Source organism: Arvicanthis niloticus, chromosome 9, assembly GCF_011762505.2.
Source record: "Arvicanthis niloticus isolate mArvNil1 chromosome 9, mArvNil1.pat.X, whole genome shotgun sequence".
NCBI classification, from domain to species: Eukaryota; Metazoa; Chordata; class Mammalia; order Rodentia; family Muridae; genus Arvicanthis; species Arvicanthis niloticus.
The window spans coordinates 56,432,521-56,451,477 of NC_047666.1; the positions used below are offsets into that span (position 1 = coordinate 56,432,521).

An 18,957-nucleotide genomic window follows, 5' to 3' on the forward strand; every position below is an offset into this window, starting at 1 on the left:
CCTAAAACAGCAAGGGATTAAGTAAATAGCCTTTGTACTATCTCAGCAGGAACTGAGTGGCTCTAACTTTCAGCCTGCTAGTAGGAAGTTGCAGGAAGAAAAGGGGAAACTTTGAAAAGTGATTATAGCGTTTACTACTAAGTTGTAAAAAATTTCCTATGAAAGCTATCTAAGGGGAAAAGCGGAAAGATCCTAAGCAAGGCAAGGGAAAAATTTCTTCATCTCATCTCTTTGTCCTTAGTACTTATACATCTTTCAGAATGCATGACTACATGTTAAAAAGTTCATCACAGGTTCACACATAAAATTCAAATCATAAATTGAAATAGAAGTTTACAACAGAGAATGTTTACATGCATATCCACTAGGAGTAATTATCTGGCTAAACATCCATCACCTGTCACAGCTACATAGGTTCATAGAAAGTTGAAAACCATAACTAAGTTATTAGTGAACTTTTGTATAGATAAACCCAGTCAATATTTTATTCTCTTCTAGCACCTATAATAAATCATTAGTTTTTAAAATGACCTTCGGTTAATTGTTTTACAACCTCTTGGAATGTGCTGAGTAGCAGAAAGTCTGGTTACTATTTAAGAGACAATTAACTGATGACACATGGGAGACTGACAGAGTTCTCATTGCAGCTTTGATGATCAGAAACGGATTTAATAGCAGTCCCACTAAAAAAGAGCTTAATAATCACTGATATAATTTTAGGAATTTTTATAGGATCAACATTAAGACTTAAGAAGTCATCAGTTTGTCTATATAGCATCACTACAAGACAGTACATCTTCGTAGATCTGCAGAGAGCTGCTCAAAAAGGATGGGTGATTGTTATATATGTTTAATAATAACAGGAAAGCATATTGATAGCAGGAATCTTTCATAAAATGAATTCTCTCGGGCCTTGCCTATAGAGAGAATCTGTCGTGGACTGATCTGAAGCAGATCATCTCAGGAAGATCACCTGCTAGTTATTAGCTTGTCCCATCATGCCTCCTGACACTACTGGTAATCGGTCATGAAAATGATGAAGAAGAAATCCTCAACAAATCATCAAATCAACTGTGCATAAAAATAATTCATTCAGTGTCATCATGGGGGATTACGTAGCCATCTTTACACGAGGCTGGGTCAACATTGAATAATCTGTGAAACCTATCACATCAATAGGCTGGTAGCAAACTGTGATCATATTGATATTGATCATATCAATAGATGCTAACCAGCTTTTGATGATATTCAATACCCACTCATGAGAAAACCTCTCCACCAACAGAATATCTATGGGAAAGGAACTTCAGTATAGGAAAGAATCATTACACTACAGCTAGCATCATGTTTTAAAACAGATTTTTTCTCTCTCTCTGTGTCTCTCTGTGTCTCTGTCTCTGTCTCTGTCTCTGTCTCTGTCTCTCTCTCTCTCTCTCTCTCTCTCTCTCTCTCTCTCTCTCTCTCTGTGTGTGTGTGTAACACTACAGAGGTGCAAAGGGCGGAAGTGGGAGGAGGACCCTGGAGCTCCAGTTATAGACAACTGTGAGTTGCCCAGTGTGGGTGCTAAGAACCAAACTTTCTCCTTTGAAAGGGCAACACGCGCTGCTAACCACTGAGTCATCTCTCCAGCCCCCAAACATCACACTCAATGGCTCAAATAGAGATGTGTTCGTGCTGAAATCAGGGGAAATGCAAGGATGCCCCTTTCACCACTGCTTCTAGCAGCTTCCCCAGAGCCCCAGTGAGTGCAGTAAAATGTGTAATTTTTAACAGATCCAACGGTTTTGAAAATTTGGAGGACTCTTCCCAGACAGCCCAGCTCCTCATCCCACAATAGGAAAACTCAGTTGAGAGGCAAAGTACTGAGGCCAGAAGGTAACTATTCTAAAAATTGGCGAAAGATGGGGTCTGCCACCATAAAGGCCATCTTGTCCAGGAGCTGATGCAGTGGTACTCCTGACGTTTCTAGCCTTTTAGTTTTCTCAAGTTCTGAAAGGAAAGAGCACTTCTCAAGCCGAGCATGCCACCAGTTTGTTATACATTGTTCAGTGGACAGGCCAGAGTGGGTGATGGCTGCCCTAGGCCCTCCTGCTGCCTCTTAGGTAAATGTGAACCATCACACTGCAGAAACCCCTTCTCCTGCTGAGTGTGGAATTCTGGTACCCTGCCCCCTGCCTGAGTTTCCCAGTGTTAGGTTACAGTCTAGTGGGATTTGTGTCAGCCCTTCAGACCTGGTTACTTACTATAAGGAGAAGAGTGGGGAACCTGTCCTGATGGAACATGAGTACATTTGTCTTTTAAAAATTAAAAGATCTGTTAATTAAAAATATTTAAAAGGCAAACTAAATGAATACTCTCTAAATAAAACTTCCCAATAGGATAAGCTGGAATTTTAGCCCCCAGTTCCACACCCTATGCCAAGCAGTAAATGGCCAGATTCAGGTCCATGTGGCTATTAAAGTCCCCCATAGTGAAGACAATTTATCTTACACTAGATTAGATTCCAATCAACCTGAGAAGGTGTTAAGTTCAAAGGAGTTCCTGGGCCCACTTAGCATGGTCTGCTTCCAGAGGAGGTTCCCTGACCAAATTGGATCCAAGTCATCTACACCCTGTGAGTTTTCAAACACGCCCTTTCTGATATAGTTGAAGCTAACCACTGTCTCTAAGTACTATTCTATTTAGTAGTATAGAAGAACTAGGTCAAGGAGACGGCTCAGTTATGAAGTGACTGCCACATAAGCACGTGTAGCTAAGTTTGGGCAACAACACCATGTACAACACCCAGGCACAGTACAGAACTCTAACCTCAGCACTTCTGCTTGATGTCCCTGTTGCTGTGATAAAACACCAGAGCCAAACCATGAGGAGGAAGGGTTTATTTCATCTTACAGTTTATAGTCCTTCATAAAGGGAGGTCAGGGCAGGAACTCAAGGCAGAGCTGAAGCATGCCATGGAAGAATACTGCTTACTGAGAAATATTTTTAAAGTGTTCAAATCCTTAGCCACCAGGGAAATGCAAATTTAAAATTCTTGGAATTTCATCTTATAGTTAGAATGGCTAAGACAGAAAAAAATAAGATGCTAAATGCTGGCGTGTATTTAGGGAAAAGGGGTACTTATTCTCACTCTTGTTGGGAGCACAAACTGCTGATAGCCATGATGGAAACATCAGTAAATGTGGAGGTTCCTCAGAAAGCCGCAAACAGATCCACACAACCCAGCCACACCTCGACATATACTCAAAGGCCTCTGTATCTTACTGCAGAGATGGTGTTCATCCTTGTCCGTTGCTACATCCTGAACAGTAGCCAGGAGACAGCAACAGCCTGGATGTCCATCAGTGGATTAAAAAAAAATGTGGTACGTTTACACAATAGAATGGTATTGTTAAAAATGGAATTATGAAATCTGCAAGTTAAAGGATGACATAAGGAATGATGTTTTGAGTGAGGCAAACCAGACACAGACAAAAGTTGTGTTCGATCTCATTCGGGGATATTAGCTTTTTTTTTTTTTTTTTTTTTTTTTTTTTTGGTTTTTCGAGACAGGGTTTCTCTGTATAGCCTTGGCTGTCCTGGAACTCGCTCGGTAGATCAGGCTGGCCTCGAACTCAGAAATCCGCCTTCCTCTGCCTCTCAAGTGCTGGGATTAAAGGCGTGTGCCACCACTGCCTGGCTTTAGCTTTTTATTTTTAAAGTCATCACCCACCAGGGGTTTAATTCTTTTAGGTCAGTTCAGAAAGGGGCCATGCTTTGTCCCCATCCAAAGGAAAAGATCTGCAGGGCACCCTGGGGATGCCCAAGCCCAGAAAATACAAGGGTTTAGTTCCTGAGCAAGTAAGAGAAGTGGCTCCTGAGCTCAGGCCACCTTCTCCTCTTTTTCACTCTCCTCCTCCTCCTCCTCCTCACTCTCATGATACTGTCTGTGATTGGTGTTGACAAAGAGATCAGACTCATCTTCAGAACCTGACCCTTCTCCTGACAGCTGTGGCTCAGCAGGGAGTTCTGGCTGACTCTCTCTGTTCATATTGTTTTGTCTCTCAGCTACCTCAGAGAAGGCTTCAGGCCAGTGACCCTCCTGTAGAGAGCAGAAGGATGTTCTTGCAGAGCACAAAAGAGATCTCAGCTTTCACTTTTTCTCCTTTTTCAATAGGGTCAACAATGAGGAAGTCCCCTCTCTTGATCCAGATGTTCTTGCTGTATTTGGAGGGCATGCTCACCAGGAAGTGCTGCCCTTGTGCTGTCTCTACCTCATGCAGATTGTTCTCAGGAGTCCTGAGGACTTTCACTATCTGCTGTTGGTCAGAAGGCACCATGTGCCATCCCAACACCTGCACCACATGATTCCTCTTGCTGGCCTGAGGCATCCTGGTTTCATGTTAGGGTGCACAGACTGTCAGCTCTTCTTCCAGAATTATTTGGATGCCAGGCTTAGAAGCCAGGACTGCTTTCAAGAGAAGCAGCCTTATACGAAAAAGTGCCACCTTGCCCCACTCGGTGCTACACAAGCAGGCTCTGTTTTTCCAGGTTGAAGGTGTGAAAGCAGCTCTTTATTGACTCACCTCAAGAGTGAGTCAATAAAAAGCAAAGAAATGTGACCTGCAGGTGGTTACAATGATAGCACCGGTTTGGACGCTCAGCCTCAAACCTCTGGTGTTCCTATCTTCCGTCTACGGGCTTGAGGTGATAGACCTGACTCTCTGATATTAGCTTTTAATCTTTTGATATGTGTGTTCCATTAGGAATACCCATAGCTTAAGGATTTAGTAAGGGGCCATTTATGGAAAGCGGTCTTCAAGGAGTAAGAGGTAGAAAGGGGAATAATGGAATAGGAAGTGGTAAATTCAGGTGGAAGCAGGAGAGCAGGGTAGAGGCTGGACTATGTGGAGGGATAACTAACACTTAGGCCTTTTGAAAGAGCCACATGGAAGCCCACTACTACTATAGGAGCTACCCAAAAAGATGCTAGAAAATAATATGACCAAGACCAGGAGGTCTCATTTTGAGCTGTTGGCCAATATAGACCATATTACCATATGTGCCATATAGACCCTCAGTCACTACAGGCTACTGTCAGCGCTCTTGTCTGTCCTCCAGAACTTGACAGTTAGACCCTGCTGCTGAAGACATCACTTATTTGAAGTACTGGAATTGAGGAAATCAAGTTGACACTCATCTGTCAATTTCATGCCTGATAACCATCTTTCAATGTGCCAGAAGCTGCTATGCATGCTACCAGAGGAGAAAAACTAACTACAACTGGCCTGGTAAGACATGCCCATTGTGCAATACTGGCACAGATGTTCTCTGAGTCATGAATCACTTTCTGCTTAGATCTAAGGCCCACTTCACGAGATGGAACCCATACCTGAAACGGTTAAAGGGGCCAAGAACCTGCTCTATGGTATGACATAGGTAATAGGGCCGAGGGAAGAACCCAACCCTCACCAGAGAAGCTTCTCTTTGCAGTAGACAGCCATGAACACAGAAACCCTCAACTGGTCAATATTAGGTCCTGGATTGTGCAGCGCTAAGCCCAGGTGGGGAAGTGATCTTCATGGAAGAGGGGCAGAAAGACTGTAAGGGCCGGAGGTGGTGGACAACACCAAAGAAGTGTTTTCTCTACACAACAGAACAACTGTGCCAGCAGGCTACACCCTACACAACAGGGCAACTGTGCCAGCAGGCTACACCCTACACAACAGGGCAACTGTGCCAGCATGCTACACCCTACACAACAGGGCAAGTGTGCCAGCATGCTACAAGACCTTTGCAAGCTCTAGCCAGACAAACATCCCAGAACAGAGAAGGTGGACACAAAGTCTCACTTTGAATTTTCTCTCTATAAAAAGGACATTTTGAGATAACTGTTAAAAGCAGTTTATAGATTAGATATTGCTCTTCCTAACTCAAATTATTCTGCTACAGGTACATGACGACTTCTTGTTTTTAGGAGATAGATATTTAGGAGTAAATGTGTCATGTCTGCAACTCACAAGGGACAATGCTCTTTTATATCCAGTTATTTGCATTTATTTTGAAGGAGGAAGAGAAGAGGAAGGATAAAAACAAATGTTTACATTTAGGGAACTAATGGCGATAACTAATATTTCTTTGTACTATTCATAAAATGTTTCTATAGTGGTCCAATTATCAAAATAGGTCATTTATAAGCTCCTGAACACATAGACATATTAATCATTAATAATGTGTACACACACACACACACACACACACACACACACACACGTACACACATATATCAAAGAGGCCATGAATTTGAGAGGGAGTTGGAAGGGTCATAGGATGAGCTGAAGGGGAGAGAGAAAAGGGTGGAAATGGTGTAAATATAGGATTCATGTGTGAAATTCTCAAAAATTTAATTTATTTAAATATAAAAATAATTTGTTATCAACAACTTGTATGTCATTAAATAAAATGAAGAACCATTAATCTATATGAATACTAGTAAATGAATATATTGTCAGTTTGATAAGAAACATATTTATAGTCACAAATTGTCTCTCCACAAAACAATTATCACAAAACAAAAGTAAGTATGCAGAGGAAAAAAGAAGGCTCTAGTGATCAATATCAACATCATAATAACAGAGAAAAATCTATATTATAGATCACATAATAAGATTAAATGAGAAAATGACTTCTGTAATACTTATGCCAAGGATGCGTGATTTAATCATGATGAACCAGAAAATCCAATCAAGGACATACTATATGAATTGTTCCTTGAAGATTTAATGTCCTGACAGTCAAGGAAAGACCAAATGCTGTTCCAGACTGAAGGAGTCTAAGAACTGTAAGTGCAACCCATTAGTCTGAACAGGATCAGTCTTTAAAGGACACTGTAGATAAGAAGCCAAACTGGAAAGGAATCTGAGTATTAAACTTTAGGATCTATTAGTGTCAGCCTTCTTAATACAAAGGCAACACTACAGTTAAGAGTGTTGCTAATTCCAAAAGGAACTAAAATAGCCAAGGATGACGATGGATGGTGGCAAGGCTCTCTCAAATGGCTCAGAAGAGAGTGGTAGAATTATTTGAACTCTCTAATTTTATGACTTAAAAAAACTATCAAGGATGAACAAGCAAATGAATGAACACAAGAAGTGAAAAGCCTTAGGTAACCATGCTTTTCCACAGGGCCAAGCACTGCTTAAAATGAAATTCAAGTTTGATGGTGATACTATGACTGTGATGAATTAAAACATTATCAATGGCTAAGGCAGCAGCATACTGACGTCTGGCTAAATCTTTTGGCACATGCATAGTAATAAAAATAGAAAAATATAAATACAAAGATGGTATTTCATCCCACCAACGTATTTATAATAGCTTGGTTGTTTAAACAACCTGCTTTAGGGTGTTTTCATATGTAAAAGTTTGTAATACTGTTCTAATAATACTTGCAAAATCTGCTTAGGACCACCAAAAAACCCCAGGTAAATATATTAATTTCTAATACATATGACGAAAGTTTTTCTCACTTGTGTTTTCAAGTCATACAGCTAATACAATTAAAATATATAGTCTAATAAATACAATGTTTTATTTTTATAAATGTTTATATCTTTGTTTTCTTTTTTAAAGATTTATTTATGTATATGAGCTCTATCTGCACGTAACCCTACAAGCCAGAAGAGGACACAGGATCCCATTACAGATGGTTGCGAGCCACCATGTGGTTGCTGGGAATTGAACTCAGGACCTATGGAAGAGACGCCACTGCTCTTAAAACTGCCGAGCCATCTCTCCAGTCCACAATGTCATATTTTAGATCATATATATTAATGTGTATTATTTGTATAAAATAGCAGGTTTCATTATGACTTTTTCTGTGTGAGACACGTAGCTCTGACTGTCCTTGAATTCAGAGATCTACCAGCCTCTGCTTCCCAGGTGCTGGAGTCAAAGACACGTGCCACCACACCCAGGCTGTTGAGACATATCAGGCACACACACGGCGTACGCTCCTTTATCTGCTCCAGTCCTCTCTCCCTTTGGTCCTTCTTCCAGACAGTCCCACTTCTACTTTCATGCCTTTCCTTCCTTTTTCTCTTTTAAATTCAGCAGATCATGTATTTTTTCTTTAAAATGTCTATATATTCTTGCGATGCTTCTGAGAGTAGATCATGGCTTGGTTTAGTAGCAGATCCAAGGGGAGAAACTCTGCAGAACTCAGACTCAAGTTCAGCAGTAGCTGGAAAGAAAGGGAGATATATATGTATCAAAGAGTCAGTCCACAGTAAGGAAGCACATGTCAGAAGAGCGGAGACTGAACTGGCGGTAAGATGCATATGTAACTGCACAATCATGACTACATTTAACTTGTTTGCAGGTGCACACTTAATTATCATCGTGAATACCAAACTGTCTGTGTTGACTCATTTATTCAACAATCATGTCCAAAGCTACAGTAACAAGCATAGGAAGCACCAGATGAGACAATACGATCCACTCCTGACAATCAAGTAGTGGTTACATCACAGAGCTATGGTACTGAAAACAGCATGGCCCCGGCACACAAACAGGCACTGCAGTGCAGCAGAACGCCAAGAGAACCACGTCATAAGACCACATATTCATAGCTGCCTGATATTTGACAAGATTCTAAAACTACACACTGGAGGCAAGAAAAGCTCTTTAACGAATGGTGCAGGGAAAGGTGATGTCCACACGTGGAATGAAACTAGACTCTTCTGTATCCTGCACAACACCAGCTCCAAATGGGTAAGACGTCAGTGAGAAACCTGAGAAAGAACTTTCTGCATACGATTCAATGTGCTCGGCACAATTGACAGAGTTGCCCTCATAGACCCAAAAGGCTTCCATACAGGAATGGAAACAATCAGGTAAAGATGAAATCTCTGGAATGGAAAAGAATCTTATTATATGGCTGACAGAGGATTAATATTCAGAATATATAAAAACCAAAGAGTCAAGAAAACCAATAACCCAATTAAAAATGAACTATGGATCTAAACAGTTTTCAACAAAGGAACCAAAATCCAGAGAAGTGCAGAGGGAGCACAGGCTGGAGGGGGACAGCAGGATGCAGGCCCCAGGAAGTGGGAAGTGGAACACTGGAGGAGGGGCTCCACTCTGAGAAGAAAGAAGGCTTGACCCTGATTCAGAAGGAGAGGGAAGGAAGAGGGACAAACACCAGGTTGTGTGCTATTGCCCCAGGGAACTGTATTATTCTATATTTTCGAAAGAGTGGGGTGTGTGTGTGTGTGCACGCGTGTGTGTATAAAGATTTGTAAATGAAATCTTAAAGGAAGTTATGCCACTTACGTTATAATGCTCCTGACAAGAACCATGGATTAGCAAAAACTTCAGTAACAGTCATGAGAATCTTTTTGAATGGTTGGTCAGGGTACCAGGTGACTCCCGCAACAATACAGACCACTGATGGAGCCATTGGTTACCTGTTGGAGATTGATGATAAACCCCTATTGCCAAAGACACTGAACTTTGGACAAGGACTACAAAGACTGGATCTGACCAGAGAGCTCCTCCCGGGGGGCCAGCACACAGTGTCAGAAGGTATGGGATAAGCTGCCAAGGGAGGAAGTTAACCCTACCTGAGCCTGGGAACCACAACTGGACAGGCAAGATACCCCAACAGGGCAACAGTGGCCCTTGCACCTTGGGGGAACCAGCAGTGTCTAACTGAACCTAAAGCCCTCTCAACTGGAGGGAATTCATACTTGGTATTGTAAAACTAGCCAAGAAGTTGTGGCTGGACCAGTCTCATACCCTAAAGGAGAATTCGCTAGTATCATGTTATTAAGGTGAGAGTTTTCGTGCGCCATCTAAATTTCTAGTTCTTCATACCCTTAGATATGTGTAGCTCTCATCTGTCAGCACATGGAGACCATTACAGAGACCTGCACTGGTCAAGATCAAAGAATAAGTGACTGTGGTGCCTATCAGCAAACAGAACACCTCTATCACAAGCCTACACTAGTGCTCGGGACATGCCACGGAACAGAACCAACAACTCCCAACAGTATGGCTACTTCCACATTATCTTCAAAGACCCCATCCATCTGCATACCTACAAGGATGGAGGTAAAATCCAAAGCCTGTACTCTTTTTGGGGGTGGTGGTGGTGGTATCAAAATGACACAATTTATCTAAAAGAGAAATCTTTGATTGGAAAAAAAAAGCCTCCATCAGATTGCAAATGTGTGGATGTCTTCTTGATTACTGACTGATGGGAGGGCCCGCTCGCTGAGGTGGTGCCACCCTTGAGCAAGTGGCTCTGAGTTGTATAAGAAGGAAGAATGAAGAGCCACGAGGATCAAGTCAGTAGGTGGCCTTCATCTGTGCCTGTTCAGTTCCTCACTCCTGGTTCCTGACTCGACTTCCTTCAGTGACAGAACTGTAAGATGAAATAACCCCTTTCCTCCCCAAGCGGCTTTTGGTCATGTGCTTTATCACAGAAAGGGAAATCCTGCCTAAGGCAGCCCTACCCTGAGATGAAGAGCTAGAGGCAGGCAATGGCTGCTGGGAGAGGGAGAACAGTCTCTCGAGGATGCGACCTCGTTCCTAAGTGGTTGGTCCTGAGCACGGGCAAGTAAGGGCAACGCTAACCGGGCCTACAGGTTGCATATACAAAAAGAAGAGGCCATGCATTTGAGTGGACAGAGAACATGGATGGAGTTGGAGGCAGGGTAGAGGTGGAAATGACCCTAATGCAGTGTACTTATATATGAAGTTCTCAAGTGAAATCAACATTTGCTGAATTAAACTGGAAAGGTAATATCTTCTCATCTTTAATTTTGTGTAAGACAATGCTTACTGTAAAATCTATTCATCAAACAAGGAAAATGATGCCATTTAATATTTATAATTTATTTTAAAAATTAGTCAATCTAACCTTAATTCATAAATTTTGATACATACCTTCTTTAAGTTCTCTGTTTATACTTTTTTCCAACTCTTGATGCATCTGAAATGAAATGAAATGTATAATGGTTAAGAAAGTGGAAAGTTTTTAACTCAGAAATGAACCTTATGCAATGATACACACTTATCTTTTTTCTTTTCTTGGAGTTGAAGACTGAACCCAGGGCCTTTCTACCACTGAGCTAAATGCCTAAAACCAACACATTTACTGACTTAATAATAGTATCTGTGTCAGATCCCTCTAAATGACACATATCTACATGTGGGTGTCTGGTTGCCAGTCATTCTCTTGTCACTAGAATGGAAAACTAGAGACGCTGCAGGAAAACTGTCTTTAGAAGGTGTGCCATGATGTCCCCAGCTATACCTTTAGTCAAAGCCGTATTTTTATTTTCCAAAATGCAATTTAAGCACAGCTTTTAAAGAAATGGACTGGCTTAGCTACCGTCACTGAGCCAAGCAACAGGGAGTACCCACTGAAACGAGAGCCCTAGAAACTTTAATTTCTTTTCCTTTAGCATGTCCTTTTACTATGACAGTATGCACTGGCCAAACAAAATAACTCAGCATCATGTATTAGATTAAAAGTGAGAATGTTATCAGAAACTTGAAACCCAAAGGAAAAAAGAAATACACTAACCTTGGTTAGGTAAATCTCCACTCTTTTATTTGACGGCTGTAGGCCTGAGGTAGGAACCACTACGTTCTCTCTTGGAATAAGAGTTCTGTTGAATACCAAACTATTATGAAGACTTCCAACACAAGGACACTCTACAACAGGCCTTGTACTTAGAGTGCTCAGCAAAGACCTGTTCTGCTGCTCCTCCAGAAACAGCTTCGTGCTGGCCTCCTCCAGCTTCTCACTAGTCCTGTGAAGACCACAGAAGGCAAACACTTAATGTCTCCAGGATCCCAAATGAACCCTGGGTCATGGCTGTCTAAGAAGCTGCCATGTGAAAATACAAGGAACTTGCAGCTCAACAGTGACTCGGCCTAGGAAACCTGTCAGAATGTAACTCCTGAGTAATACAGGTTTAAAGTTATTCTAAAAAGTACAGGTATTTTAGAGGGAATCTTTTTTTTTTGTTGTTGTTGTTTTGTTTTGTTTTTTGAGACAGGGTTTCTCTGTGTAGCCCTGGCTGTCCTGGCACTCACTCTGTAGACCAGGCTGGCCTCAAACTCAGAAATCCGCCTGCCTCTGCCTCCCAAGTGCTGGGATTAAAGGCGTGCACCACCACCACCCGGCGAGGGAATCTTAACTAATGAGAAATTTCAGCAAAATAGGAGGGAGAGACATGGCTGTTGCAATGAACAGCTTCACTAGTAACCATGCTGCCTCTGGAAGGGCCCTGCTTCCCAGTTTCCTGAGGACCTCATCAGAGACACTTGTATTAGGTGTTGTTAACTGGGAGATGATTGATGTATCAGTTTGCTTCACTACACCAGACATGTCACTGTGTATAATTAACACGTCTTCACTCCCTGAAGACATTGAGTGGAGACATGTAAGTATTTGCTCACATTACTCAGGATAAACTAGGCATCTGACTCTAGGACTAACTCAGACCAGAGCCACAGCCTGTCAATTACAGTTTATAGGGCCCTCTACTGGAAATAGTACAGACTGCAATGAAAAAAAATTAAAATATCAAATGTTGAAATTGCTCAGAGGAGAATATTACAGCACCTGATCCCTGAGACTAAGTTATCATCTTCCCAAAACAACACAACAAAACAAAACACAAAACAATCAAACCTATTAGTAGTTCTACTTAAGGGAACACGAATAAGCAATTTTATAATTATATAACTTTTTTTTAACTATAAAGCTTCAGAAATATCTATCTAAAGTTGACCATATTAAATAAGATAGAAGGATTAAAAAAAAGAATACAAGCTATCCCAGGTTACCATGTTGAGGGTCACTTACAGCATCATTCCCAGACCTGTGTTGTCTAGTTAGCTTTCAGAGCCTCCTGGTCTCATGATGCTGTAGAGGAAAAGCCGTGGGTTTACCTTCTGGGATTCAATGTCAGGACTTACTTATTTAGTTTACTTGACAGCGACTTTCTAACTCTGAACTCTTCCTGGTAGAGTTGCTTATACTTTTCTAGTTCTATTTTATCGAAGTCTTCCTGGGCTTTCATTTTGTAGAGCTGGGATTCCAGGTCTTTGATCCTGAGCTCCATCTGACTTCTAACTGAAGCGTTACTGTTCTCTCTTAACTGCTCCAAGTTCTCCTGGGATGCTGCCTGGGCCTATAGCAGACGGAAAGGATACACGTTAGGAGAAGCCATTATATCCCAAGTCATTATTGTTCATTTGTTTTGAATGAAACATGTGAAAACAGATGCTGATACTGGGATTTATTGATGGGAAATTATAAAAAACTGAATCTTCTTCATCTTCTTTTGTTTATTTAGTCCTGGGACTCAAATCCAGGGCCTGGTGCATGCTAACTGAGCACTTTACCATGTGGGGGATGCCCAGCTCTGAAGGACACATACGTGATCTAATAATTTAAAGAACTCAATCAGCTCAAGACGTAAAGCTTGGACAAGATGACGTAAGAGTAACTCAAGAGTTTGGTGTACTTCCTAAGTCAATGTGTTCCCCATCTAGTAATCATATTTTTTGCGCACTAGCTTTGAAAGTCAAATGAGTCTCTAATGAAAGGTCCACTGAGTTGTAATAGCGCTGCTTATTAGCAGAGCAATAAGCATGTGCACGCGCCCCGAGCGTCACTTGCAGCGCGAGAACCACAGTGCACCACGGAAACAAGCTGACCTGCAAGAAGAGGTTGACCTGTTTTAACTTTTCCACCAAGTCCTGCCTCGCCCGCTCTTCGACCTCCCGCGCATACTGCTGCACTTGACTGTGCTCCACCATGTTCTTCTCCATGTGACTTCTGAGGTTCACCACCTCCTGCTCCAACTGCTTCTTATTCTTCTCTAGTTTCCCACACTTCTTTTGTATAGTTTTCATCAAGAGTAATTCCTGCTGAAGCAGCTGATTTTTTTTACCCAGATGTAGACATTTTGAAGATGCAGTTTCCAGTTTTGCTGTAAGGTCATCAATCTGCAGGAACGAAACACTACAGTTTGGTGATGAAGAGGCAGCCAGGAACAGTGCGGCATAGAGAAATCACAAATCCTGCCTAAATTCAGCTGCGGTTAAATACAGCCGGCAGTAACGCTTATCATCAGGTTTCTTTTTCTTTTTTTGTTTTTCAAGACAGGGTTTCTCTGTATAGCCCTGGCTATCCTGGAACTCACTCTGTAGACCAGGCTGGCCTCAAACTCAGAGCTCTGCCTGCCTCTGCCTCCTGAGTGCTGAGACTAAAGACTCATGCTTCCATGCCCGGGCTCATGAGGTTTCTACTCAAAAGTAGCAGCTGTCACAAAGTACATTCTCTGTGATCATTATTTTTTACATACACAAGCACTCATGTTAGATTTGTTTTATATGAATGTCTCCTATTTTTCCTTCTCAAAATGACTCTTAGTCATCTTGGAAAATCTTCATAGTGGTACACTCCTTTAATCCAGCACTCATTTGGCAGGCAGGGGCAGGGGCAGGGCCAGGGCCAGGGGCAGGGGCAGGGGCAGGGGCAGGGGCAGGGGGCAGGGGCCAGGGGGCAGGGGGCAGGGGGCAGGGGGCAGAGGCAGAGAGACAGAGAAGCAGAGGCAGGCTGAGGCAGGCAGATCTATGAAATCAAGGCCAACCTAGGACAACCAGGCCTAGGCGGAGAAACCCTGTCTCAAAATTAAAAAAAAAAAAAAAAGTCACCCAAACAAAAAAAATCTGTAACTGTGATCCTCATCTTCATGTCCCACAACTTCTAGAGAAGCTTTAGGGAAATACTGTTGTTCAGGCACCGACAACTTCACTGACTCTGGTGAGGATCGGTGACATCTTGCAGTATAAACTTACTGACATGGCTACCATTTTTTGGAACAAAAATATAATACATACTAAACAATAACTAGGATTTTAATAGAATTATTTACTTAAGTTACAACGATTACTTAGGGAACCCTTCTGTAGGTGGTCTGGCTCACCCTTCCCCCCCCCCCCCCCCCCCCCCCCCCGCCGCAAGCTCCAAAGGTCAGCTTCAACTGGAACGCATGAGAATGAAGTACCCTTAGTACTGGTCCCCAATTTCAAGTCATCCAGATGATACCAAGTGGTGGAGAAATAAACTGACTCAATGAGCCTTATCCAGACCAGACTGTGAACCATCCAGACCAGACTGTGAACCAAGTATATGTCGCTTTGAGATATTAAATCTTGAAGTGGTATATCATGAAGTGGAATAGATAATGGTACTAAATATCTTTTTAAACCTTAAAGGTGTAGCACCCTTTCTACCTTTAGATCAGGTAGAAAGAAGCAGAAAGGACCTAGAAAGAGAAACCCAAAGAACTATGGGGATCTTTGGAGAACCTTGTGGGTAGGGCTTTCAGGCCCGTGGAGAAAAAGACACTGTAACTTGGAGAACTACTTCTTTATAGCAAGAGACAGAACCAATAAGAGATTACAAATGCACACATGGGGGGATGTAACCAAGGGAAACTAAGATTCACTGGGTTCAAATGCCTTTCTCTCAATTGTAGCCTTTCCGCATCCAAACTGCCAACTGATGTTAAAAAAACCTTCTGAGATAAGAAATCCAGACGTGTGTGGAACGCACAGTTTAAAACTGAAGCTAAGAAGATCATGTCTATAAAACCATTTGTCAAGACTCTGGAATGCTGTAGGGCAGAGCCTCAAATTCCTTTACATGTTCTAAGGGCACTGTCTCAGAGAAGCCCATCTCAAAGGTCTGTGGAAGTGCTTCTTCTAAGGACAAGATACCCAACAGAATGCACAGGAGCTCAAAGCATTCAGGAGAAACACAGTTTGCAAGTGCAGACGAAGACCAGGACAGTAAAACTGAAAGGTGGCCTCTGGACCCTGGTGAAGAGCAAACAAACAGACAAACAAACAAACTGATCCTAAAAAGAGGAGAAATAACCTCTGACAGGAATTCTCCTGTCAACCAGGACCGAACAATGTGGGGGCTGATTCATGCATGGCAAGGCTACTGAGACAGCAGAAGCAGCCAGCCAGCAAGAAGAAGCAACTGTCAAGACAAAGTCTGCATTTGCTTGTTTCGTTTTCTTAGAGTGAATTCTCATACAACACAGTACATCCTCGGAATCTCCCTCCAGTGTTGGGAATACGGAGACTTGGAAGCCACGAGGACTGATCTGTAGTAGAATTGGCTCGTGCTTTAACAAGCAAACCACAAGTTTCCCCTGCTGTCAGTTAGTGGATTCTAAGAGGAAGCTCTTGGTGTTTCTGATCCATCTACTATTAAATCTTCATTTTCTTCATTTGTAGTGACGGAGAGAACTTTATGGAATCCTTCTTCATCTCCTCAGTAGTACACACAAACAACACAGCATTCTCTTTACTAATTGTGCCACAATGTTTCCCCATACTGGCTTTGAAATCAATTTAAACATTGTTTACTATATTATTTAGTGTGTGTGCAGGTCAAAGTACAACTGGGGAGTAGCCTCTGTCTTTTCACCCATGGATTCTAAGATCTCACTGGGTCCTCAAGTTTGCTAGCAAGTACCTTTTACCAGACAAGTGCTTTAACTAAGCAACAGCATTTCTCCAGAGAGCCACACCTAACACTATTAATAATATTCTACTGTACTTGTAGATAGAAGGCATAACTGTCATCTGAGTGGCTTCATCCAGCAGATATGAAAACAGATATAGAGACCCACAGGCAAATATTACACAGAGCTCGGGGAATCCTGTGGAAAAGGGGAGGAAGAACTGAAGAAGCCAAAGAGGTCAAGGACACTACAAGAAGACCTAGAGAACTACCAACCTGGATACAAAGGGGCTCACAGAGAATGAACCACCAACCAGAGAGCATGCGGAGGACAGACCTAGTCTCCCTACACATAACATAACAGATGTACTGACTGGTCCTCATGTGGGACCTCTAACAGGAGGGCAGGAGCAGGGGTTCTCTCTGACTGTGTTGCCTGCCTTTGGGTCCCTTTCCCCTAATTGGGCTGCCTTGTCTAGCTGCAATAGAAAAAGACGCATCCTAGTACAACTTGATATGGCATGAAAGGCCGGTTGATATCAGAATTCAAATCTTAATTCTGGAATCAGCTCAGTTCCATCGAACGTATTCCCTTCTCTGAGGAGAAAGGGAGGGGGCATAGGGAGAAGTGAGGTAAGAGGGAGGGACTGAAAATACAAGGAGGGGGAGTTCCAATTGGGATGTAAAGTAAATAAATAAATTAATTAATGAAAAAAATCCAGTAGTTAGAATGTTTAAAGGAATGCTTACTATTTACTAAATACCCTTTAGGAAAAAAACCGCCATTTACCCACAAGCCACTTCACCAGCCTGGCTTGGAAACTTAAATGGCTACTCTGAAATCTGTCCTTGGTGAACTGCCTAAATATCACCCACCCGATTTTAAGTGCTATGCTCCCGAAATGATGGAATTCTCGAATCCTAGTGTTTCTATTTTTTAGAGACTATGCTTTGTTAGGTAGTTCAGGCTGACTTTCAACTGTAATTCTTCTGCCTCAGCTTCTGGGTCCAGAGGTGTATCACTGTGCCAGATTCCTGCATTCTGTAATGAGCTTTGAAACTTAGTTTGTTTTCTGTGCCAAGAAAATAATGTGTTTTGGTGCTTTTCCTAAGAATCAGATACTAGACTGAGAGAGGATGAACTGGAACTGGTGGAATATACCTGTAGTTCCAGCGTCAGGAGACTGAGGAAGGAGGACCATGAGTTTAGGGCTAGCCTGGGCTACATGGCAAGATCCTAAAGGAAAAACAGAAAGAAGGAAGAAGGAAGGAAGGAAAAAGGAAGGAAGGAAGAGAAGAGGGAGGGAAGGAAGGAAACAATTCAAATCTGAACTCTGGAATCAGCTCAATTTCCAATGAGAAAAGCTGGAAGCTCATACTTAATCTTCTTTCTAGTTGGCGAAGATCCACAGATGATCTTAGAAATTGTAATGAATGAGAGAAATACAGTGCAGTAAATGCAAATCTGCTGAGCCAGCAGATCCTGTGCTCAGGATTAGAGACAAATATTAGTGAAGAGAGAAGCACTTGGCAAGAAACCAAAAGTTTAAATTAAGAAAATGAATGGACCCTGTCTTTACAAGGCTGACTTCACATTGTGTCATGGGTCAGCAAGGCAGAACATGGCCACAAGCTTCTAGATGAAAACCAGTGTTTCCACAGGAGTGAAATGAAAGGCCTTTGACTATACTACCATTTGTTACCACCTACGGTTTCTAGCAATATGCAACATGACTGGAAAGTTCTCCCTTGAGAACCTAACTTGATTTGGTACCGGCCTAGGGGAGACGTGTAGACCATTGCATGGAAAGCAGGGACTAAAGTCACCTCAGGTATCTATGATGAGCTGGTTTCAGCAAGTGTGATAAAGAATGGTGTGAACAGAGTCTTTCCAACAAAGGCATTGCTTGGACTCCCCATGGAAAACAGTAACCCAGAGCATAACAGCTAAACATAAAGAAACTATAAGATTCTTAGCAAAAAACACAGGTATAAGTCCTTGCAACTGGATCTGTCAAGTTTTTAAGATATGATATTAAAGGAAAGAAATAGATTAAATGGACTTTATCAACATTTGTTTGACACCATCAAGGAATCAGAAATGTAAGCTACCAAGATAACAGCAAGTACTTGAACACCCTGTATCTGTTATATCTGTATCTATCTAGGACATATAAAGGATTCTTACAACAACCACCTCAAGAAGATAATCCATGAGGGTAGCACTCAAACAGACATTTCTCCAGAGAGGACACACGCATGGCCAATAGTCACATGAGAACACGTTTCATGCCTTTCCTTCACTCCCAGGAAACTGCAAAGAAAAGCCATAACCGAAACTTGTAAACATGATGGAAGACAAGTGTTCCTAAGGCTATGGAGAAACCGTCAACCCCAACGTGCTGGTT

General features: G+C 42.1%; 1 protein-coding gene and 1 pseudogene across 3 annotated transcripts in view; both read right to left on the reverse strand.

Annotated features, from left to right (window-relative positions):
* Positions 1-3,862: 3,862 nt before the first annotated feature.
* Positions 3,863-4,370, reverse strand: LOC117715805 (putative RNA-binding protein EIF1AD pseudogene; annotated as a pseudogene).
* A 1,996-nt stretch (positions 4,371-6,366) lies between these two features.
* Positions 6,367-18,957, reverse strand: part of Ankrd30a (ankyrin repeat domain 30A) — a 69,871-nt gene continuing 57,280 nt past the window's right edge. For 2 of the 3 annotated variants that reach the window (XM_076940387.1, XM_034512242.2), the window contains 5 exons: positions 13,723-14,013; positions 12,979-13,193; positions 11,576-11,804; positions 10,933-10,978; positions 6,367-8,221 (listed from right to left, as the gene is read on the reverse strand). In XM_076940387.1, coding sequence (XP_076796502.1) covers positions 8,088-8,221; positions 10,933-10,978; positions 11,576-11,804; positions 12,979-13,193; positions 13,723-14,013 — 915 coding nt within the window. In that variant the 3' untranslated portion in view covers positions 6,367-8,087. Of the gene's footprint in view, positions 8,222-9,315; positions 9,450-10,932; positions 10,979-11,575; positions 11,805-12,978; positions 13,194-13,722; positions 14,014-18,957 lie in introns of all 3 variants that reach the window. The other variant, XR_013112594.1, reaches the window with a different exon arrangement.